General features: G+C 44.5%; 1 protein-coding gene across 1 annotated transcript in view; it reads left to right on the top strand.

Annotated features, from left to right (window-relative positions):
- LOC134945093 (putative methyltransferase DDB_G0268948) overlaps positions 1-26,062 on the top strand; it is a 182,106-nt gene extending 156,044 nt beyond the window's left edge. The window contains exons 6-7 of the mRNA XM_063934151.1: positions 18,929-19,066; positions 23,091-26,062. Coding sequence (XP_063790221.1) covers positions 18,929-19,066; positions 23,091-23,181 — 229 coding nt within the window. The 3' untranslated portion in view covers positions 23,182-26,062. The remainder of the gene's footprint in view (positions 1-18,928; positions 19,067-23,090) is intronic.
- The last annotated feature ends 252 nt before the right edge of the window (positions 26,063-26,314 follow it).

Below are 26,314 nucleotides of genomic sequence, written 5' to 3'. Positions count from 1 at the left end.
AGGCTATCAAAGTAGGTAAGTATGATTAACACTGCAGTTTATATTTCAGTATGGACATGCCCCTCCCAAATCTAAATATCTACAGTACATTTTAAATCTGCGCCACCTGCTGTGCAACATGGTTTTGCTAAGGTGTTTATTTTACTTCTTTGCTTTTTTTTGCATTGCTCATGAGGCTTAATCAGCACAACAGTCACATATGAGAGTATAACACCTTAAAGAAGATGGATTTAAAATTTGTAAGGTGTAACCCAGATGATTTGTTTATGTTAGGCATGCGGAGGACAGGTAGACAAGAGATGTTTGCATTAGATACACTGTGAGAGGAGGCCTGGCTTGATATCCCAAGATGGAGGGCGCTCTTTCCTAGTACTCCCCTGGAGGGCACTCTTTCGTAGTACTTCCCATGAGTCATGATAAATTGGGGCTCTCCTACTCTACATGGGCATTTGACCCGTCAACCCACTCACCTGTGACCTGATGGGTGTATGGGTGACCTGTGGAGCCTTGATATTCAGCACCTGGAGTGCTGCTAACTTTTCCAGCAGCAGCTCGTTCTGAGGAGGATGCTGCTGCCATCTTTCCCCTGCCAGAGTTTATTTACCGCACTGTCAATGGTGTGTCATCCACACCTGGGCGAATGGTTGGTGGATTGGAGGTGGGCGACCAGCACTCCACCTGCCTGAGAACTCCAGAGACAATCTGCATACTCTCCTCTAAGAGCTCCCGTTTCCCGGTCAGCACTGAGTAGCAACTCACTCTCTGAGATCCTACAGACTTGGACACCTTCTGTGAGGCCCTTGACATTCCCAAACTTGCCCTTCCCTGTGTTATGTCTCCACTCCCTCCATGACACAGACATGAGCAATGGCACACAGAGGTTCCACCCGGAACTCAAATGCCTCTACATTCTCTCCAGAAGTGTTGACCTGATCCACCTCCCTTCCAGTTTAGGAAATATTTATCTCCCAGTTGGTGGCTGACTTCGCTCACTGAACAACTTGGATGATTTGTGCCACATTCTTCTTCTCAGACTTGGTGAAACACCTTCCTGTTTGAGATGCCCCTTCTTAATCATTACTATTTACTATTGTATTTTCCACTTTATGGCTTAATTGTTGACCTATTTAGTAATATTTCTACGGGGTCCTCAGTCCCACATGTTCTTATTTGCAAATTAAGCTTGTTATATACTCTTATCTGGCTACTTAGGTATTTTATATTTCTCTTGCAACTATATTTATTTACTAGTGTTTTCCTTCTTAGGAGGTCTTGGATCTCACCATTCACCCCACAATTTATGTTGCCCTGCCACATATGTTATATCTGGGCATAGGATGGCTTAAACACCCATGCTGTGGAGGGTGGCCTTTTTGTGGGAATCAAAGGATTCCTATTTCATTTCTTTGTATTGTTATGTATGCAATTTTCTTCTACACTTCTGCTTGCAATTTCCTGTGTACTGCTTCCTCTTTCTACTTTTCTGTGTTCTGACCTTTCTGCCCCCTCTTACTTTTTCCCTTTCTCCCTGTTATCCTGATCTCTACACCCCTGGTCGGATAGGAATTTATGTGACTTACAGTACCTACAATGTCATCTTTTTGCCATAGAGTGCTCCTCTTATTAATATGCTTATGACTATGAAGAAATTGAAAATTGTTATGATTAACGCAATAGGTCCTAACATACTAGAAAAATACAAGCAATAGAAATTCGATCAAACAGAAACAGCGCTATGTATAGAAAAATATCTACTCCCCTGTTCAAATGAGTTTCTTGTAATCTTCACAGGTGAGGATTCAATTAACATGAAAAGGAAAAGACAAAACACGAGAAAATAGTATGATACTGTTACAATATTGCACAATGTTTCAACACTTATTAATGAATTCCTGGAGTTTTATCAACACCACTCTTATATATATTTGTTATCGGGGTTACCCCCTATGTGAAGCATTCACACTTGAGTGTTGATAAAATGAACTAAAGATATTATAGTCCTATGATGATATTCCACAATATTCTGGAGTTTCTTTGACACCTTTCTGGAGTTATCCCACCACCTGTGTATAACTGTTCTTGGGGTTACCCCCTTATACAGAGCACTCACAAGAAGGGGTTGTATTACAAGCCTTTCATAGTATCTCTTTCTTTAATAGAATCCACCATACAGGAAAAATGTGTCGGGGTTCCCCCCTCTACATCCAACTCACTGTGGTTCTCTTGGCTTGTTTGCATATAGTATACATCTCAGGCGTCTTCCTCATTAATTCCACATCCACTTCGTTATTTATGGAGAGCAATCACCACCAGGTAGTATAAAAACAACAAGTTTTATTCCACAGAATTGGAAATATTCTCCAAAGCACACGAGGTATTCAATAAAAACACGTAAAAATTAACATAAAAAGGTGACCATTTCTTTGGAGGATCTTTTTCATACCTTGAAAAAGATCCTCCATAGGATCGAAACGCGTCGGTGGGACTTCTTCTTTCCATGGTGTACCTGTCTGGAAAAGCGGTGAGACTTTTTTTCCCCAATTTTGGGATCCATATAACATCTAGGGAAATAAGTCTTCCCTAAACTGGACAAGAAATGGTCACCTTTTTATGTTAATTTTTATGTGTTTTTATTGAATATCTCGTGTGCTTTGGAGTGTCACAACTGAGGGCCTGAGCTGACGGGAGGCAGCCTCAGTTGTAGGGGCTGAGATGTACCAGAACCTGGGAGGTTGTATCAGACCCCTGGACATGTAAGTAACATGAATAATAACTGCCCGAAGGCGTGACCACGACAACTTGGATAAAAGTCAATGATGTTTATTATGACAACTCCGCAACACAGCAGCAGTAAAAGAAAACATAAAAGTCAGCAAAGAATAAATACAGTTCCTGGGTACTACAGGGTGGCAGGAGCCACAGGGCACTGGTAGTGTGAGATAGTTCTTATAATCTTCTAGATGGAAAGTCCTTACCAGGCCCGACTGTAGCAAAGGAGATAACCCAGGATTGTACCAGCTGGTGTTCCAGGAAAAGCTGGGTTGATGAAGATAAAACGGCTGCTGTGGATACTGGCTGGAACCAGTTAAATAATAAATGAACTTGGGAGCGATGAAATATGAACTGAAATGTAGAACTTGAGAGCGGAGAAATAATAATACCGGTGGAGAGTGGTAAAGTGTAGAAAGGACACCGGCCCTTTAAGAGAAGCTGTACTCTGCTGGAAGCAGGTAATGTTGTAGCTGGAAACAGATGAATCCACAATGGATTGGAGAGTCGGGCTACACCGCAGGTGGAATGCTGGTGCGGGTCTCTATGGTGGAAGTCTTGAGACAGGAGCTGGAACCTGGAAGACAATCACAGGAGAGAGACAAACAGGAACTAGGTTTGACAACCAAAGCACTGACGCCTTCCTTGCTCAGGCACAGTGTATTTATACCTGCAGCAAGGAAGGGATGGGCTAGGCAATTATGCAGATTAACAATACTGACAACAGATTGGAGGAAATGATCAGCTGACAGAATCCAAGATGGCTGCGCCCATGCAGACACTTGGAGGGAAGTTTGGTTTGTAATCCATGTGGTAATGAAAACAGTAATGGCGGCGCCGGCCACTGGAGACAGGAGATGCCAGGCTGACAAGTGCACATCCAACCACGCGGACACAGCGGAGGCCGCGGCTGACGTAATCGCCACTCTGACACTCTGCATGCAGAAGCTCAGGGACGGCGGCGGAGGCCGCGGGAGACGCCATGCCAGATGTAATAAGGCGTTACTGTGACAGCGTCTCAGAGAGACAGGAGAGGATGCAGGAATGTGAACATTAGGATAACAGATGGGATCCGGTCCTGGAGCGCTGAGCCAGCCTTAGGAGGCATCTGATGGGTAAGAAATGGCGTCCAGATACCCGGATCGTGACAGCACCCCCCCCCCCCTTTAGGAGTGGCCCCAGGACACTTCTTTGGCTTTTGAGGAAACTTGGAATGGAATCTCCGGACCAAGGCAGGAGCATGGACATCAGAAGCATTGGTCCATGAACGTTTCTCAGGGCCATAACCCTTCCAGTCAATAAGATATTGTAGTTGACCGTAACGGTGACGTGAGTCCAGGATCTTGGCTACTTCATACTCAACGCCTCGTTGAGTTTGGACTTTCGGAGTTGGAGGAAGTGAGGAATGAAACCGATTCAAGATCAGCGGTTTCAACAGGGAAACATGGAATGTCCTGGGTATTTTTAAGAAGGGAGGCAACTGAAGTCTGTAAGCAACAGGATTGATGACTTGTTCAATCTTGAAAGGACCGATATAGCGAGGTGCAAACTTCATACTGGGAACTCTTAACCTCAAATTCTTCGTGGATAACCATACCCGATCACCCACCTTGAGAGCAGGAACTGCTCGACGCTTCTTATCCGCAAACTTCTTGTACCTGAACGATGCCTTGAGCAGAGCTGATCGTACGCTCTTCCAGATATTGGCAAACTGATGCAAGGTGATATCCACTGCGGGAACAGAAGTTGCTGGAAGCGGTTGGAACTCAGGGACTTTAGGGTGGAATCCAAAGTTAGTGAAGAATGGTGTTGAAGCAGATGAAGAATGATACTGGTTGTTATGACAGAACTCGGCCCAGGGAAGTAATTGAACCCAGTCATCTTGAGAGGAGGACACATAGATGCGGAGGAAGGCCTCCAAGTCCTGATTCACCCTCTCGGTTTGACCATTGGTCTGAGGATGGTAAGCCGTGGAAAACTTTAGCTTGACTTGAAGGACTTGACATAAACTTCGCCAGAATTTGGCTGTGAATTGAACTCCTCGATCTGAGATAATTTCTTCAGGAAGACCGTGGAGTCGGAAGATCTCTTGTATGAATACTTGAGCCAACTTGGAAGCTGACGGAAGACCGGTAAGAGGAATGAAGTGTGCCATCTTGGTGAACCGGTCAACTACCACCCAGATGGTATTGAACTTGTTGCACATGGGTAAATCTGTAATAAAATCCATCGACAAATGGGTCCAAGGTCGACGGGGAACAGATAGTGGAACCAGTTGCCCCGCAGGCGACTGGCGGGATACCTTATGTTGAGCACACTTTGGGCAAGATGCGATAAACTCCAAGACGTCCTTTTTCAGAGTTGGCCACCAATAGGACCTAGAGATAAACTCAAGGGTTTTTTGGATACCTGTATGTCCGGCAAAACGGGAAGCATGGGCCCAATGCATGAGCTTCTTCCTTAGCATCGGTTTCACAAAACTTTTCCCTGATGGGGGCGTAGAGTCCATCCCTACCGTGGAGAATGCCAACGGATTTATAATAGGATGCTTGTCTGAAGACTCTGACTCATTTTCTTGCTCCCATGAGCGGGAAAGGGCATCGGCCTTGCGATTCTGAGAGCCCGGACAGAACTGGAGTTTAAAGTCGAACCTGGAAAAGAAAAGTGCCCATCTGGCCTGACGAGGGTTGAGACATTGTGCGCCTTTCAGATATAAAAGGTTCTTGTGGTCTGTAAGTATGGTGATTGAATGAGAAGCTCCCTCCAACAGATACCTCCACTCTTCTAGAGCGAGCTTGATGGCTAGCAACTCCTGGTCGCCAATGGCATAGTTGCGCTCAGCTGGGGAGAACTTCCGGGAGAAGAAACTGCAAGGGTGTAAATGGCCGTCTTTAGCCCTCTGAGATAACACCGCTCCTACTCCAACGGAGGAGGCATCCACCTCTAAGATGAAAGGAGAGTCGATGTCAGGCTGTTTCAGAACAGGCGCAGAGATGAACCTTTGTTTTAAAAGATGAAATGCTTGCATGGCTTCTTCAGACCACTTGGACGGGTTAGCACCCTTCTTAGTGAAAGCAGTAATAGGCGCCACAATGGTGGAAAAGTCTCGTACAAAACTTTCGGTAATAGTTGGCGAACCCCAAGAACCTCTGGACCCCTTTGAGGGTTAAGGGTATCGGCCAATTTTGGATTGCTTGTAGTTTCTCAGGATCCATCTCTAGTCCGGAACCGGACACAATGTACCCTAGAAACGGAATGGACTTGACTTCAAAGACGCATTTCTCTAATTTGCAATAGAGATGATTGACACGGAGACGGGACAGAACCTCTTTAACCCAAAAACGATGTTCCTCTAAATCGTTGGCAAAAATGAGGATATCGTCTAGATAGACCACGACATGACGGTATAGAATGTCTCTGAAGATCTCATTGACAAAATGCTGGAAGACAGCTGGAGCATTACTCAATCCGAAGGGCATGACGAGGTACTCATAATGTCCGTCACGGGTGTTAAAGGCGGTCTTCCACTCGTCACCCTCACGGATCCGGATGAGATTGTATGCACCTCTCAAGTCCAGCTTTGTAAAGATGGTAGCTCCGCTAACTCTGTCAAAGAGCTCAGTAATCAGGGGTAAAGGATAACGGTTCTTGATGGTAATGTCGTTCAAACCTCTGTAGTCGATGCACGGCCGCAGACCACCATCGTTCTTTTTTACAAAAAAGAAGCCTGCGCCGGCTGGGGAAGAAGAAGGTCGAATGAACCCCTTTGCTAGGTTCTCTTTAATGTATTCCTCCATAGAATGCGTCTCAGGCAGAGACAACGGATAAGTTCGGCCTCGAGGTGGAACCTTCCCTGGAACGAGATCAATCGGGCAGTCCCATTCTCTATGAGGAGGAAGGATATCAGCAGAAGCTTTACTGAACACATCCGTGAAATCTTGATATGGAGGAGGTGGAACATCAGACGACCTGGGGGAGGAAGAACAGACAGGCAATACTTTAAACAAACATGTCTCAGCACAGGAGGAACCCCATGCCAGGATTTGCGTAGTCGTCCAATCAATTGTAGGATTGTGAAGACGGAGAAATGGAAGGCCCAGGACCACAGGATGTGTGGCTCTTGGAATCACTAAAAAAGAAATAAGTTCGGAATGAAGAACTCCCACTCTCAGACGAACTGGTAGAGTCCTTAAAGAAATAACTGCATCAAAAATTTTGCTGCCATCCACGGCAGTTAAAGAAATGGACGAAGGAAGTCTCTCGGTGGGTAGGGACCACCGTTTAACATAGGCTTCGGTAATAAAGTTCCCAGCTGCTCCGGAATCAAGGAGGGCAATGACGTTCCGATAACGTTGAGCAACTTGAAGCGAGACTGGGAGATTACAATCTTGAGGAGATGGAGAGGAGATCATTACTCCTAGCCGGCCCTCTCCTTGGCGAGCTAGGATTTGGAGTTTCCCGGACGTTTGGGACAGGCATTAATGGTGTGAGACGGAGCTGCACAATAGAGACAGAGAGACTCGGAGAGACGTCTTCGGCGCTCAGCAGGCGTTAAACGGGAACGGCCAAGTTGCATGGGCTCATCTTTAGATGGTGACAGTTGACGAGGAGGAGGAGCAGAAGATTTTGGAGCAGATGATCTTCCACGCTCAGTTGCTCTCTCTCTGAAACGTAAATCAACTTTCGTGCAGAGTGAGATTAGCTCATCTAACTTAGAAGGTAAGTCTCTGGTAGCTAACTCATCTTTAATACGCTCAGATAAGCCATGCCAGAATGCAGCATACAGGGCATCGTCGTTCCATGCCAGTTCGGATGCCAGGATCTGGAACTGTATCAGATATTGTCCTACAGTACGTGACCCCTGGCGTAAACGGAGAATCTCGGATGAAGCTGAGGTTACCCGGCCTGGCTCGTCGAAGATGCGCCTGAATGTTGACACGAAGGCAGTGTAGGAAGATAGCAGGGTGTCGGACCTCTCCCATAACGGTGATGCCAAATCAAGGGCTGAGCCACTGAGAAGAGAAATAATGTAGGCAATTTTTGTACGGTCACTGGGAAAATTGCCAGGTTGTAGCTCAAACTGAATCTCACACTGGTTGAGAAATCCCCTGCAGAATCTTGGAGATCCGTCAAATTTTGCTGGCGTTGGAAGATGAAGACGTGGAGCAGAAATGGGTAAGGTGGGTGGGGTTATAGCTGGAGTCACTGTGGTTGACGCACCAGACGCGCCTGATCCACGGAGAGTTGTCTGAATCCCATCCAGCCGAGTAGAGAAATCCTGGAGACAGCGGATGATGTGGCCCTGTGCAGCCTCCTGATGTTCTAGTCGGGCTGCCAGTTCTTGCATCGGCCTGGCCGCTTGATCCTGGTCTCCGGCTGGATTCATTAGGTCAGTGCTTACTGTCACAACTGAGGGCCTGAGCTGACGGGAGGCAGCCTCAGTTGTAGGGGCTGAGATGTACCGGAACCTGGGAGGTTGTATCAGACCCCTGGACATGTAAGTAACATGAATAATAACTGCCCGAAGGCGTGACCACGACAACTTGGATAAAAGTCAATGATGTTTATTATGACAACTCCGCAACACAGCAGCAGTAAAAGAAAACATAAAAGTCAGCAAAGAATAAATACAGTTCCTGGGTACTACAGGGTGGCAGGAGCCACAGGGCACTGGTAGTGTGAGATAGTTCTTATAATCTTCTAGATGGAAAGTCCTTACCAGGCCCGACTGTAGCAAAGGAGATAACCCAGGATTGTACCAGCTGGTGTTCCAGGAAAAGCTGGGTTGCTAAAGATAAAACGGCTGCTGTGGATACTGGCTGGAACCAGACTGTTGTTAGCACGGAGTGGATACTGGCTGGAACCAGTTAAATAATAAATGAACTTGGGAGCGATGAAATATGAACTGAAATGTAGAACTTGAGAGCGGAGAAATAATAATACCGGTGGAGAGTGGTAAAGTGTAGAAAGGACACCGGCCCTTTAAGAGAAGCTGTACTCTGCTGGAAGCAGGTAATGTTGTAGCTGGAAACAGATGAATCCACAATGGATTGGAGAGTCAGGCTACACCGCAGGTGGAATGCTGGTGCGGGTCTCTATTAGAGATGAGCGGGTTCGGTTTCTCTGAATCCGAACCCGCCCGAACTTCATGGTTTTTTTCACGGGTCCGAGCAGACTCGGATCCTCCCGCCTTGCTCGGTTAACCCGAGCGCGCCCGAACGTCATCATGATGCTGTCGGATTCTCGCGAGACTCGGATTCTATATAAGGAGCCGCGCGTCGCCGCCATTTTCACACGTGCATTGAGATTGATAGTGAGAGGACGTGGCTGGCGTCCTCTCCATTTAGATTATAAGAGAGAGAGATTTACTGGAGCTTAGGACTAGGAGGAGTACTGTAGAAGTGTAGAGAGTGCAGAGAGTTTACTAGTGAGTGACCACCAGACAGTGCAGTTTATTTAATATATCCGTTCTCTGCCTGAAAAAAGCGATACACACAGTGACTCAGTCACATACCATATCTGTGTGCACTGCTCAGGCTCAGCCCAGTGTGCTGCATCATCTATATATATTATATATCTGTCTGACTGCTCAGCTCACACAGCTTATAATTGTGGGGGAGACTGGGGAGCACTGCAGTGCCAGTTATAGGTTATAGCAGGAGCCAGGAGTACATAATATTATATTAAAATTAAACAGTGCACACTTTTGCTGCAGGAGTGCCACTGCCAGTGTGACTGACCAGTGACCTGACCACACTGACCACCAGTATAGTAGTATACTTATATTGTGATTGCCTGAAAAAGTTAAACACTCGTCGTGTGACTTCACTTGTGTGTTGTTTTTTTTTTTATTCTATAAAAATAAAACTCATTCTGCTGACAGACAGTGTCCAGCAGGTCCGTCATTATATAATATATAATATATACCTGTCCGGCTGCAGTAGTGATATATATATATTTTTTATATCATTTATCATCCAGTCGCAGCAGACACAGTACGGTAGTTCACGGCTGTGGCTACCTCTGTGTCTGCACTCGGCAGGCAGTCCGTCCATAATTGTATACCACCTAACCGTGGTTTTTTTTTCTTCTTTATACATACATACTACTACGACATCTCTTTATCAACCAGTCTATATTAGCAGCAGACACAGTACAGTACGGTAGTTCACGGCTGTGGCTACCTCTGTGTCTGCACTCGGCAGGCAGTCCGTCCATAATTGTATACCACCTAACCTTTTTCTTTGCATCATGTGCTGATTGGGGAGGGTTTTTTGGAAGGGACATCCTGCGTGACACTGCAGTGCCACTCCTAAATGGGCCCGGTGTTTGTGTCGGCCACTAGGGTCGCTAATCTTACTCACACAGTCAGCTACCTCATTGCGCCTCTTTTTTTCTTTGCGTCATGTGCTGTTTGGGGAGGGTTTTTTGGAAGGGACATCCTGCGTGACACTGCAGTGCCACTCCTAGATGGGCCCGGTGTTTGTGTCGGCCACTAGGGTCGCTAATCTTACTCACACAGCTACCTCATTGCGCCTCTTTTTTTCTTTGCGTCATGTGCTGTTTGGGGAGGGTTTTTTGGAAGGGACATCCTGCGTGACACTGCAGTGCCACTCCTAGATGGGCCCGGTGTTTGTGTCGGCCACTAGGGTCGCTAATCTTACTCACACAGCTACCTCATTGCACCTCTTTTTTTCTTTGCGTCATGTGCTGTTTGGGGAGGGTTTTTTGGAAGGGCCATCCTGCGTGACACTGCAGTGCCACTGCTAGATGGGCCCGGTGTTTGTGTCGGCCACTAGGGTCGCTAATCTTACTCACACAGCTACCTCATTGCGCCTCTTTTTTTCTTTGCGTCATGTGCTGTTTGGGGAGGGTTTTTTGGAAGGGACATCCTGCGTGACACTGCAGTGCCACTCCTAGATGGGCCCGGTGTTTGTGTCGGCCACTAGGGTCGCTTATCTTACTCACACAGCGACCTCGGTGCAAATTTTAGGACTAAAAATAATATTGTGAGGTGTGAGGTATTCAGAATAGACTGAAAATGAGTGTAAATTATGGTTTTTGAGGTTAATAATACTTTGGGATCAAAATGACCCCCAAATTCTTTGATTTAAGCTGTTTTTTAGTGTTTTTTGAAAAAAACACCCGAATCCAAAACACACCCGAATCCGACAAAAAAAATTCGGTGAGGTTTTGCCAAAACGCGTTCGAACCCAAAACACGGCCGCGGAACCGAACACAAAACCAAAACACAAAACCCGAAAAATTTCAGGCGCTCATCTCTAGTCTCTATGGTGGAAGTCTTGAGACAGGAGCTGGAACCTGGAAGACAATCACAGGAGAGAGACAAACAGGAACTAGGTTTGACAACCAAAGCACTGACGCCTTCCTTGCTCAGGCACAGTGTATTTATACCTGCAGCAAGGAAGGGATGGGCTAGGCAATTATGCAGATTAACAATACTGACAACAGATTGGAGGAAATGATCAGCTGACAGAATCCAAGATGGCTGCGCCCATGCAGACACTTGGAGGGAAGTTTGGTTTGTAATCCATGTGGTAATGAAAACAGTAATGGCGGCGCCGGCCACTGGAGACAGGAGACGCCAGGCTGACAAGTGCACATCCAACCACGCGGACACAGCGGAGGCCGCGGCTGACGTAATCGCCACTCTGACACTCTGCATGCAGAAGCTCAGGGACGGCGGCGGAGGCCGCGGGAGACGCCATGCCAGATGTAATAAGGCGTTACTGTGACAGCGTCTCAGAGAGACAGGAGAGGATGCAGGAATGTGAACATTAGGATAACAGATGGGATCCGGTCCTGGAGCGCTGAGCCAGCCTTAGGAGGCATCTGATGGGTAAGAAATGGCGTCCAGATACCCGGATCGTGACATGGAGAATATTTCCAATTCTGTGGAATAAAACTTGTTGTTTTTATACTACCTGGTGGTGATTGCTCTCCATAAATAACGAAGTGGATGTGGAATTAATGAGGAAGATGCCTGAGGTGTATACTATATGCAAACAAGCCAAGAGAACCACAGTGAGTTGGATGTAGAGGGGGGAACCCCGACACATTTTTCCTGTATGGTGGATTCTATTAAAGAAAGAGATACTATGAAAGGCTTGTAATACAACCCCTTCTTGTGAGTGCTCTGTATAAGGGGGTAACCCCAAGAACAGTTATACACAGGTGGTGGGATAACTCCAGAAAGGTGTCAAAGAAACTCCAGAATATTGTGGAATATCATCATAGGACTATAATATCTTTAGTTCATTTTATCAACACTCAAGTGTGAATGCTTCACATAGGGGGTAACCCCGATAACAAATATATATAAGAGTGGTGTTGATAAAACTCCAGGAATTCATTAATAAGTGTTGAAACATTGTGCAATATTGTAACAGTATCACACTATTTTCTCGTGTTTTGTCTTTTCCTTTTCATGTTAATTGAATCCTCACCTGTGAAGATTACAAGAAACTCATTTGAACAGGGGAGTAGACATTTTTCTATACATAGCGCTGTTTCTGTTTGATCGAATTTCTATTGCTTGTATTGTGTGAAGTGATTGGTGTATCACTTAGATCTGCGGTTTTGCTGCTTTGTATTGCGCCCAGTAAGAAACTTCAAATTTTTGTTTAAATACTAGAAAAATGCACCCAGGCATTACACGATGCAGGCAGATGTGATGTTTGTGCAGGAAACCCATTTTAAAATGTGCTTAGCCCCTTCCTTTTCCTTTTCCAAATCGTCCTACCCCCATATGTTTTCTAATAATAACCTGAAAGGGAAGATTAAAAGGGGTAGCAATCCTTTTTTCTAAGAGATTGCTGATTTCTAGAGATGTGCAGTGGGCATTTTTCGGGTTTTGTGTTTTGGTTTTGTATTCGGTTCCGCAGCCGTGTTTTGGATTCGGACGCGTTTTGGCAAAACCTCCCTTAAGAATTTTTGGCGGATTCGGGTGTTTTTTTTTTTAAACCCCCAAAACAGCTTAAATCATAGAATTTGGGGGTAATTTTGATCCTAAAGTATTATTAACCTCAATAACCATAATTTCCACTCATTTCCAGTCTATTCTGAATACCTCACACCTCACAATATTGTTTTTAGGCCAAAAGGTTGCACCGCGGTCACTGCATGACTAAGCTAAGTGACCCAAGTGGTCAGCACAAACACCTGGCCAATCTAGGAGTGGCACTGCAGGGTCAGACAGGAGGGCAGATACAAAAAAAAGGCCCCTAACAGCACATGATGCAAAGACGAAAAAAAGGTGCACCAAGGTTGCTGTAGGCCTAAGCTAAGAGACACAACCACCTGGCCCATCTAGTAGTCTCACGCAGTGGCTGAATGTGAAGAGTGGGCCGCAATTGTTCGGTCCACTGGCAGCATCTCCAGCACGCTCCAGTCACTTTAAAAAAAATATGCAATTGGTGGACTTATATGGCAGTACCCCAGGACTAATACAGCACTACCCCTGGACTCATACGGCAGTGTCACACAGGATGGCACTTTTCAAAAACTAGGCCCCAAACAGCACCTCATGCAAAGATGTCGAAAAGGTGCAATGAGGTAGCTGTATGACTAAGCCAAGTGACACAAACAATTCCAACTGGAATTATATGTCCAAATCACTGGAATTATTTGGCAAGATCACTGAAATTAATAATTATAAATCACTGATATTAATTGGTAAAATCACTGTAATGCTACGTCCAAATCACTGGAATTAATTGGCAAAATCTCGCTATCGCCTGCCTGAAGAAGTGGAACCTAGATGGGATTTGGTACCGGGGACACAAAAACTTCATCAATTGTCTAAATACCACTGCACTAATGGCGGATAACAGGCGCACGTCTAACAGCGCACTGATTATACTGATCACTGATTTACTGAGCACTGATTATACTGGGCACTGATTATACTGATCACTGATTTTACTGAGCACTGATTATACTGAGCACTGATTTTACTGAGCACTGATTATACTGAGTACTGATTATACTGAGCACTGATTTTACTGAGCACTGATTTTACTGAGCACTGATTATACTGATCACTGATTATACTGAGTACTGATTATACTGAGCACTGATTATACTGAGCACTGATTTTACTGAGCACTGATTATACTGAGCACTGATTTTACTGAGCACTGATTTTACTGAGCACTGATTTTACTGAGCACTGATTATACTGATCACTGATTATACTGAGTACTGATTATACTGAGCACTGATTATACTGAGCACTGATTTTACTGAGCACTGATTCTACTGAGCACTGATTATACTGAGCACTGATTTTACTGAGCACTGATTATACTGATTACTGATTATACTGAGCACTGATTTTACTGAGCAATGATTATACTGAGCACTGATGATACTACGGAGAACTGACACTGAGCAGCATGATGCAGCACAAGACACTGTACTAGTATTAGTGAGCAGCACAAAAGCCCTATGGAATTGTCACCCCCCAGATACCACTGTGACTGGAATGATGATGACCTATGCACAGTGACAGGACACTACCACAGCACCCTACAGCAGCAAGATGCAGCACAAGACACTGGACTATTAGTAATGTACTGTAGTATACTGAGCACCACACAATGCAGCACAAGACAATGAGCAGTGATACTGAGCACTGATGAGGATACTAGAACTGACACTGGGCAGCGAGAACAGCACTGGACTATTGTACTGTAGTATACTGGTCACCACAATGCAGCAGCAAGACAATGAGTAGTGATACTGAGCACTGATGAGGATACTAGAACTGACACTGGCCAGCGAGAACAGCACTGGACTATTGTACTGTAGTATACTGGTTACCACAATGCAGCACAAGACAATGAGTAGTGATACAGAGCACCGATGAGGATACTAGAACTGACACTGGGCAGCGAGAACAGCACTGGACTATTGTACTGTAGTATACTGGTCACCACAATGCAGCAGCAAGACAATGAGCACTGATCCTGAGCATTGATGAGGATACTAGAACTGACACTGGGCAGCGAGAACAGCACTGGACTATTGTACTGTAGTATACTGGTTACCACAATGCAGCAGCAAGGCAATGAGCACTGATCCTGAGCACTGATGAGGATACTAGAACTGACACTGGGCAGCAAGAACAGCACTGGACTATTGTACTGTAGTATACTGGTCACCACAATGCAGCAGCAAGACAATGAGTAGTGATACTGAGCAATGATGAGGATACTAGAACTGACACTGGGCAGCGAGGACAGAACTGTTTCGTAGAGAAATTTGGTCCCCCATACCAGAGCTGGATTTACACTTCATGGAACCCTAGGCAAATTATTGGTCAGCCCCCCCTCGTATGTAACTACAATAAGAAAAGAAATGTACATAAGCTAAAAAATTTCTGCAAGGGGATGTACACTACACACTGGTGACTTAGGTGGGGGAAGGGGTACATGGAGACATACACACTGGTGACTGGTTAGGAGGGGGACATGGAGACATTCACACTAATGACTGGGGTTGAGGAGAAGGGACATGAAGGCTAGTGATTGGGAGGGATCAAGACATGGAGATGGACACACTGGTGATTGGGGGTGGGGGAGGGGGACATGGAGACATGCACACTTTTGACTGGGGGTGGGGAGAGAGGAAATGGATATGTACACACTGGTGAGTGGGGGTGGGGGGATGGGAAAGAAGATATACACAATGCTGGTGGAGGTGGAGGCCATGGAGACATACACACTGGTGACTAGAGAAGGGGGACATGGAGATGTGCACACTGGTGACTGGGGATGGGGGTGAGGGACATGGTAACATACACTGATGACTGGGGGGGACATGAGGACACACACACACACTGTTGACTGAGGAGGACATGGAGACATACACCTTCGTAACTAGGACTGAGGAGCACATGAAGACATGGACACTGCTGGTGGGGGAAGAGGGACATGGTGACATACACACTGCTGACTGAGGGGGACATGGAGACATACACCTTCGTGACTAGGAATGAGGAGCACATGAAGACATGGACACTGCTGGTGGGGGAAGAGGGACATGGAGACATACACACAGTAGCGGCTCTTGCCACAGGCAAGCAGGCTTTTTGCCCGGGGCACCGCTACCCTCTGGGCGCCGTGGCAAGAGCCGCTACTAATCCACCCTCACCGCTCCCCGGCTGCAGCGAGCGCCGTGTGCGCCCGCTGCAGCTGGCGTCGCTGACTGACGCTAGAGGTCAAAATTTACCCCTTGTGTCAGTGCGGCGCTGCTATGGAAGAGACGTCATGACGTTTCTCCCATAGAGAGAAGCCGGTGCCCGGAGACAGCGGCAGCAGTGGTCCGGAAGCAGGAGCAAGGCTGGTAAGTATTGTGTTTTTTTTTTTAGGGTTTCAAAGCGGCGCTACTACAGGAGGCACATATAGGGGGCACAGCTACAATGGGCACAGCTACTGGGGGCATATCTACAGGGGCCACAACTACAGGGGGAACAGCTACTGGGGGCAAATCAACTGGGGGCACAGCTACAAGGGGCACAGCTACTGGGGGCACTACTACAGGGGGCACTGCTACAGGGGGCACTGCTACAAGGGGCACAGCTACAGGGGGCACAACTACAGGGGGCACTGCTACAGGGGGAACAGCTACTGGGGTCAAATTAACTGGGGGCACAGCTGCTGTGGGCACAGCTACAGGGGGCATAAGTACAGGGGAACAACTACTGGGGGCACAACTACTGGGGGCACAGCTACAGAGGGGCACAAGTACAGGGGGATAACTGTGGGCATGCCTCTTCCTTATGAAGAAGCCACGCCCCTTCCCAATGATGAAACCACGCCCATGTTTTGGGGCACTCGCCCTCAGTGTGCACCTACTGTATTTTACCTTTAGAGGGGGGGGCGGGGGGGGGGCGCCACAGGAAACTTTCGCCTTGGGCGCCACAAAGTCTAGAACCGTCCCTTCTGGAATGGGTCATGATGGAAGGTATAGATTGTGTATATTAGATTTACACCAATAGTTTTAAAGTAATAGTTTAATAATGCTTGGTTACTGTTTATACAGTAGCTCCACCTAATTGAAAGACAACTATTTTATCAAATGTTCTTTTAGTGCAACAAAGATAACTTAACCTTAAAATACACATCAAAAAATAAAATAACATCTTGTCATATGCAAGAATAGCAGCAGCCTCTGTGCTACTTACACACTGGGTACAGCCTTCATTCCCTCCACTGTGCGGCCCTGGTACTTGCAGGAGGTCCCGACTCAGGCGCTGCTCCTCCTTTCCCTTCTCCTCCAGTTTCTCACAGGCTCCGTTACTCCAGTGGCTCTGTAGGATGTTGTCAGTGACCCCGAGAGGGGGGGAGTGAGCGGGTACTAATCACCTGGGCCTGGGACTGATGGAGTGGCCCAGCGGGGACCCTGGTCCGCTGCACTCCCACCCTACTGGGCAGCAGCAGCATCAGCTCTTATCTTGGCAGCACAGCATATGCTGCAGTGTGCTATGCTGCAGTGGGGCAGAGAGGCTGCTGCTACTGCTGAGCATCTGTCTGTTCCTATATGGATAGTGGGGGGAGTAATTACACTCCCTCTCAAATTGACCCTGGCTGAGGGGCTGAGGACTGGGGGCTCAGGGATCAGGCACTGCACTAACCCTGCTCGGCACTGCAAAGGTTTTTTTAAAATTACTTTTCCCATAAAGGGGCATGGCCACAGCTCCCGCAATTAAGCCATGCCCCCAAACCTCTAGGCAGCACGGGGTGTCAGTGGCAGCATCACTGTGTGTGGGCTGAGACCGCACACTACGTGCACTCTCTCTAGGGAGGAGGAGGGGGAGGGAGTCTTGCTGCAAGCTGCCAGAGCCACTACCTGTCTTCCAGTGTGACAGGCGCAGCAGTAGCCAACAGCAGCAGGGATGCAGAGTGGGGAGAGCGCCTTTTCAGCATGGCGCCTCCATGCACTGCATCCCTTTGCTGAGCTGCTAGCGCCGGCTCTGCTCCAGGTAAAACACTTCCTGCAGAAACTCCTCTGAATTGTTGACTTACCTGATATATAAACTACTGGATGAGATAATGTTCAGCTCCAGCCAGACTTTCACTTCTCACTTTTCACAAAGAACTGGGTACCACTATGTCAGACGGGTAGTTGAAATAACTCATTTTATACACCCAAGTTTCCTCACAAAGCCTCTCAGTAGTTGAGATGCACTTTAAATTAATGTTATTATTTATTTGTATAGATACGCAGCTGTTCTCAGCAAGATGTACCCATGCTTGCCTAACTCCTGTTGGCGTTGTGGATAGACACCGGGATCTCTCCTCCATATTTGGTGGGACTGCTCTAAGATTTGCAAGTTCAGGGACACATTTATTCAGATCACTAAGACAGTGGTGGAGGAGGGAGTGACACCTGACTCAGTTTCTTGGTTGTTTAATCTTGGGATATATTTGAGAATAAAAATTCACTAAAGCATTTTTTAATTCTGCCAAAGCAGTAATCCCAGTTTTCTGGAATGCCTTACACCCACCTGCTACATCTGCTTGGTTTCAGAGGCTTGATGTACATGAATATGGCAGATATTGCATCTCTAACTAGGACAGATATCTGGAATTTGTTTCTACCTGGTTTGTTTTGTTAAAAGACTCTCCTGTCTACTGGCTCCAGCTGTCGAGATAGGGGGACTCGAAGCAGTTCTGTTCCACCATTTTTATATCTCTTTGAAAACCACTGGACCAAATTCTAGACCAATTATGGCTTTACTTACATCTAACCATTTCACTTTAACCTTCCCTTCCTCCCTTTGTCCTCATGATATTCATTTTGCCCTTTCTCTGTTTTCTTTCCCCTTCCTATTATGTTTCTTTCCAATGTTTCCTCTGGTTTCTTCCTTCTTTTTCACTGCTTTGTGATATGTTAAAACTGCATTCACGCTGTGATTGTTTGGAAGATGTGTTTATTGCCTACGTATACTTGTGAGTGCTAATAAACATTGTTTATACAAAAAAAAACACTGTTAGAGGTTGTAAATGTGGTATTTGTTGTATTTGCAAATAGTTTTGTTTAGGTACAAGGTTAAGAGCCTATACTTTAGAAGTATGACTGTATGTAATCAATAATCTGATGTTATCTTTTCTCACACTACTATCTATTACAGGATAGATGGCATCGTTACTAAGATCACCATGACATTGGCAGAATTTATGGGCTTTATTCAGACATTATCCATGTTCCAAACTTTCCATAGATGTGAACCTGAAAAAGCGAAGAATTTCATAAAGACCACGGAACAAAGGTAAGAAATATGTCTACTTAGGATCTAAAACTGATGTATTAAATTTGCTACAACTGTATTATCTAATTCCCATTTATCCATCCCAGTTTTTCCCAAACTTTTTTGAGCCACGCCACCCTAGAGTATTCCATTTTTTTTCACGGTACCCCTAGGCCAAGAGTTTCTTATTGAGAAATTCTGAAAAAAATATCAAATTAAGTAAATTGTGTTTATATGTCATCCTTATGTTATATGATTAGGGACAAGATTTGCTTCTGTTTGTCTACATATTTTATGATTGGAAGACACCAGCACTGGTTTTGCCTATTACTTTGAATATAAATAATTTAAATTAGTCCTGGACCACGAACCCATGGCACCCCTGCAAGGGATCTGTGTTTGGGAACCACTGATCTTTATCCTATTAGAAGCGCAATTTTGTATGTTACTACAGTATGAGATATGTGATTTCATAAAGTATTCCATTTCCAAATGTGATTATTAAACACTTTTATAAAAAGAAACTGAAAATAACTTGCCACTAAATAAAGGAAATAATAAAGCCATAGTGCAGAGTATTATAGAGGGTCATGTTGTCGAACAATAGTACTAAACACATTTTATCCATTAAAGTTGAGTGTGCTATTTTAAGATACATTGCATACCAGATGCTTTTCATGCTTCCAATAAACAGACTAATAGTGACATATTCACTGGTTCACAAATTCATTCATGTTACTTGATCTAGCAATTAAACTGTCACTACATTCAATATAAGATCATGCTCAGAATTGTAAGCTCTCTAGACAACTGACAGTAACGGCACTACTTTGTTCGGTGTTATGTCTATGTCTTCAAATCCATCTGGTTTCATTAAGCTCTGTTATAAACAAATGGAGCAGTCTTTATTGAGGATAATGGAAAAATCAAACTCTGAATGCCTAGAGCACCAAGTTTGTGTTCCTTTTCAGTGTCAGTATTTATCGTAAGTGCACCATGTGCGCCTATTCAGGCAGAGTTAATCAAGTTACTGAAGTGTCTGATGACTGTTCTTCTGAAAAGGCTGAGGAATGCATGCTTGGCATATAAAATACACCAGTCCAAATCCCATTTATTATATACTGTATAGTGGTAGCACAATGTGACTACAGCAAATGGTGAAACCATGGTGTCTTCTCTATATGCTGTTAAACCTTTTTTAACATTTACAAGGGACTGGTAAAAGTTGCTTGTTAATAAAATAATGTAAACAACAAGACTCCTCTTCATATAAGGTGCCAAACCAATGCATATGTGTATCAGGATGTAGCTATGTGACGGCCGGTCTCTATACTGACGCCGGAATCCTGAGCGATGGACAGCCCAACAGTCGGCATGCCGACTGACAGGGACTATACCCACTCGTGGGTGTCCACAACACCCATAGAGTGGGAACAGAACCTGTGGTGAGCACAGCGAGACACCGAGCCCTATGCGTGGTGAGCGCAGCCCCCCCCTCCTCGACGGCATTCTGAAGACCGGGATCCTTGGGTCTCCCAATAGCAATCCTGTGTAACACCATATTGCTTCAGTTGATACAGCATCCACTAGATTTATACTGTGCTAATGATTCAACCTGTTTTTCTCCTTTCTGAAATTCCATAATTTATTGTAAGTGATTACTGCTGAAGGATTCCAATATAAAATAAATACTCTTTCAGACTACTAAAAGATGGAAGTTCAGAAAGGTTTCCCTAGTTATATACTGAGCAATCTTGGGGTTTACATTATTTGTGGCACAAATGTTTTCTGTACATTATATGAATTTGGTACTTATGTGAACCATGGTCTGATATGTAAGAAATCTGACAATACCAGATAAGAACATTCTACATAAAATTCAGATTATGTATGAGTTTCACTACTGAACAAATATTTGGAACCATATCCATGTGGTGCATAATGAGAGCTCCATTGTTCTCTCTCTAGGTGTTGTGTGCTATATTTTCCCAATACTAACAATGTTGATATTCATCATGGCAACATGACATGGTTGTAATGTCGACATTGAATACATGGACATATTCAAGATGTTGACCTTAACCATGTTGACAATGATGCAATGTCGACATTATAGAAATGTCTACATCATCAATGTCAACCTTTGCTGTTTTTAGCACAAGTAGGAGCGACCAGTAATCAGAAACTAAGAATTCATAGAAACAGTAGCGATGGATGGGTCTGCATTTGAATATATTTATTTATTACCAGTTATTTATATACAGTAGCACACACATATTCTGCAGCCCTTTACAGAGAACATTTGGGAACTCACATCAGTCCCTGCTCTAATGGAGCTTACAACCTATATTTCCCTATCACATGTACACGCAGATACATTCATGCTAGGGTTAATTTTGTTGGGAACCAATTAACCTACAAGTATATTTTTGGATTGTGGTAGGAAAAAGGAGTACCTGGAGGAAACCCATGCAGGCACAGGTAGAATATACAAACTCTTCACAGTTAGGGTCATATTGGGAATTGAACCCATGACCTCAGTAAATTGTGACACTTGTAAGAACCACATTCAGCAAGTGTGGTATAATAAGTAGTTTTTATTCATGGTAACTCAGAAGCCACCACACAGCAAATATCAGGTCTTGCACAACAGATCATGGCTGAGGGGGCACAGGACAGATCTTTCTTCTCCCTCTACTGTACCTCTTGGGATAACACTGCTTCTAAATCTGTTCAAGAGGCATCAGCCTGAGGAATAAACTTCTTTTTAAAGCCTGGCAATTGCAACACCACAGTGAAAACCTATGCTCCTTTTAAATCTTTCAAAGCTGCCTCATCAGTACCAGTTCAGACTATTTTATCTGGATTTTATTTCTTTAAACATTCAGTTAACGGTGCTTATTTGGCAGCAAAATCCTGAATGAACTTGCAATATTAGCCCACTAACCCCAAAAAGGTCCTAAGTTGCGTTTCCTTTCTGGTTTAGGCCATGAGGATATAGCCTCCACTTTTATTCATTTGGGGTTTTACCTGTCCATGGCCAACTACACATAAACACACTGATGGTGCATTTCTCAGTGTTGGTAGTAAATCCATGCGCCCTGAGGAAGTCAAGAATGGCTTCCACCTATGAGAGGTGTGACTCCCAGTCTTGGGTGAAAATCACAATGTCATCTAAGTATGACGCTGCATACCCTTAATGAGGCCTTAGCAGCTTATTCATTGCTCTTTGTAAGATCGCAGTAGCCCCATGTAAACCAAAAGGTAACACTCAGTATTGAAACAATCCCTCTGATTGCTAGCTTCATGGAATGCCTTCCCTGCTACTTTTTGGATCAATAACCAGTCTTGCCAAAACTTAATTTCAGCGCAGATCATAAAAACTAGGTTACTGGTGTTGTTATTTTGCATGGAATGCCCCTCCTCTGCACAGCTTTTCCTCTTATCTTGTGAAATCTTCTATTACTCTTTAAGTACAAAAGCATTGCCGCTGTGCGATGCTTTTGTACTTGTGCGGGAAGGGGGGTGGACTGACATATGGGGCGGATTAGCCCTGTGCTGGGCGTCCCCCCGCATGCCTGGGAAGATGATCGTAGCTGTGCTAAATTCAACTCGGAATGACCCCCATAATGGGTCCAAAGCTAATTTTATACTGTGAGTTTTTTTATGCCATTTTCTGCAATGTGTCAGTGAATAACCACTGCAATGCGATAAGTGCTGATAATGCACAGTGCAGTGTGTATCTCATCATTTTCCAGATTTCATGGAGTAGAGACAATTGAACTGATCCATATATGTATGGGGTTGACTTTTATGCATTTCCAGGGATTAATACATATCACACTTGTATTTATGAGTGTGCAGAGCACACCTAATATCTTCATCAAGTGAGTTATGTCTGATTAGAATTCATGCATGGTGAAAACTTCCATAACAACTGTTTGTAGCCAATAAAAGTATCATGAAGTATTACCTACTGCAGTTTTGCATTTACTGATTTACAGTACAGTATGTGGTTATATGTTTTACTTTAATCTCATTTCAGATTCCTTGAAATTATGAAAGTCTCGTCTAATGAAACCAAAATCGAGGTGTGGTCAAGAAATGTCTTATTGCTGGCATCCAAACCAAAATGACAAGAAACTTTTTTAGACATTTGCTGTTTTTTACAGTATACGTATAACACATTATTGATAACATGGATAATGACTAAATAGTGTTCAGTAATTAAAATGTAAAAATCTGTTGCAAAACAACCTTTATTAACATGTTTATTTACAGTTTTTGATATACAAAATTGAAGACATGAAATAAAACATGTAGCTGGAGAGGCCACATCATCAATAGGAAGCTAAGACCACAAAAATAGCTACATGAAATTATGAAAGAACAAACATAATATAAAAGTAAACAGTAAAAGAAGAAATGACGTAGACAAACATTCAGTGGACATGTTCTTGGACAAAAATAGTATAAGTGCATTTTTCTATTTATATTCCATCATGAATTGTTAAGTAAAAATGAGCGATTGGAACTATGTTTTTCTTTTATTGATATCATTTGTTTCATCATACAATATGTATTACTTATGATAGATTTTAGAAATAAACACACTAGAACCACACAAAGGTGTGCCATTATACAGTCCAGATTAGATGACAATATTAATCTCATCCAGTTATTGAAGTTACAGCGGAGAAGACATGAATAACACTTCAGAATGCTTTGGCATTTAAAGTTTTAATGCACGTCTGCTATTATATAATTAGCACTAGTCTGACTTCAGTAGCTATGAGCATGGGGCATCGATGTCCCATATGCTACAGATTTCACTTAAAGCTAGAGATGAGCGGGTTCAGTTCTCAGAGAACCGAACCCCCCTGGACTTCACGTCACGAGTCCAGATCCGAGTCAGGCTCGGGTTTTCCCGCCTGACTCGGAAACCAGAACGAGACAAAACGTCATCATCCCGCTGTCGGATTCTCACAGGGTTTGGATTCCATATAAGGAGCCGCGCATTCCCGCCATTTTCACTCCAGCATTGGAGAGTGTAGAGAGAGGACGTGTCTCCGTCCTCAGTGGTAGTGGCTTGTGCTGCATCTGTCCAGTCACAGTGGTTGTGTCCTTTGCTGCCATATGTCCATTGCTGCTGTATAAGTCCAGTGCAGTGGTGCTGTGTTGTGCTGCATCAGTCCAGTGGTGGTGTCTTGTGCTGCATCAGTCCAGTCACAGTGGTGGTGTCGCTTGCTGCCATATGTCCAGTGCTGCTGTATAAGTCCAGTCCGGTGGTGCTGTGTTGTGCTGCATCAGTCCAGTGGTGGTGTGTCGTGCTGCATCTGTCCAGTCACAGTAGTGGTGTCCTCTGCTGCCAAATGTCCAGTGCTACTGTATAAGTCCAGTCCATGGCAGTGGTGCTGTGTTGTTCTGCAACAGTCCAGTGGTGGTGTCCCTATGCTGCTGTATACTGTATGTCCAGTGGTACTGCCATATATGTCCAGTGATACTGCCGTATATGTCCATTGATACTGCCGTATATGTCCAGCGGTACTGCCGTATAAATCCAGTGATCCTGTTGTATAATTCCAGTGATCCTGCCATATAATTCCAATGGTACTGGCATATAAATTTAGTGATCCTGCTGTATAATTTCAGTGGTACTGGTGTATAAATCCAGTCCAGTGATACTGCCGTATATGTCCAGTGATACTGCCGTATATATGTCCATTGATACTGCCGTATATATGTCCAGTGATACTGCCGTATATATGTCCATTGATACTGCCGTATATGTCCAGTGGTACTGCTGTATAAATCCAGTGATCCTGCCGTATAATCCCAGTGATCCTGCCGTATAATTCCAGTGGTACTGGCATATACTGTATGTCCAGTGATACTGCTGTATATGTCCATTGATACTGCCGTATATGTCCAGCGGTTCTGCCGTATAAATCCAGTGATCCTGCTTTATAATTCCAGTGATCCTGCCATAAAATTCCAATGGTACTGGCATATAAATCTAGTGATCCTGCCGTATAATTTCAGTGGTACTGGCGTATAAATCCAGTCCAGTGATCCTGCCGTATATGTCCAATGATCCTGCTGTATATGTCCAGTGATACTGCCGTATATGTCCAGTGATACTGCCGTATATGTCCAGTAATACTGCCGTATATGTCCACTGATACTGCCGTATATGTCCAGCGGTACTGCCATATAAATCCAGTGATCCTGCCATATACTTCCAGTGATCCTGCTGTATAATTCCAGTGGTAGTGCCGTAGAAGTCCAGTCCGGTGATACTGCCATATATGTCCAGTGATACTGCCGTATATGTCCATTGATACTGCCGTATATGTCCAGTGATACTGTCGTAACTGTCCATTGATACTGTCGTATATGTCAAGCGGTACTGGCGTATAAATCCAAGGATCCTGCCGTATAATTCCATATAAATCAATATAATTCCGTATAAGTCCAGTCCAGTGGTGCTGCCATATAAGTTCAGTGGTGGTGTCCTGTGCTGTATATTATTTACTCCAAATAATAATAATAATTAAGGGTTACAGAATATCTCACCACATGGATATATACTATCGATAGAAGTTGAATGGTGAGGCTCCCGGAGCGACTTGTTAGGTAGCAATATAGTATCCAGTGAGTAGCTGGTGTACAACACGGCAGATGAAAGGTGCAGTACCAAGGCAGATATTGGATTACCTCTCCCGTGGGCTGGCTGAAGCAAGTGTCCTCGGGTAAAGTCTGCTGTTATGCCAACTATTGTGATGTGAGGGAGGGATGAGCCCATAGCAGGCTTGCCAGAATGCGCTGGAAAAAACCCAGAGTGCTGCTCTCAAATGAGGTAGAAGTGCCGCTTCAATATTGGGGGGAACACTGGTGATTTTTTCAACTTCTGAACTCCAGTGCGGTCATCCAGTGATTAAGTAGTCCATATTTAATCAGTTTCATTATGTTTTTATTGTGTGATGTCAAAATGTCATATTAAATGATTTAATTTTATCAGCTCTGCACTCATCTTTGAAGTTTTGTTTCCCACGAGCGCTGCTGTTCTTTATCCCTTTTTTTCTACATCTGATTAAAGGCATACACATTGCCTTTTACAGTAGTGAACGGGAGATTAACAATTAATATTCATAACCCTGTCATTGGCGCTTTTTAGCAGCAATTTTATCTTACCATTGAAAGAATGGTGGAGGAATATATGAGTGACAGCATCACTGTAGGCACGTCAGACAGTCCGTACGTATACTG

This window comes from Pseudophryne corroboree, chromosome 7, assembly GCF_028390025.1.
Source record: "Pseudophryne corroboree isolate aPseCor3 chromosome 7, aPseCor3.hap2, whole genome shotgun sequence".
In the NCBI taxonomy this organism is placed as follows: Eukaryota; Metazoa; Chordata; class Amphibia; order Anura; family Myobatrachidae; genus Pseudophryne; species Pseudophryne corroboree.
The sequence above is the reverse complement of the archived record's forward strand: the minus strand, read 5'-3'. Positions and strand labels throughout refer to the sequence as shown.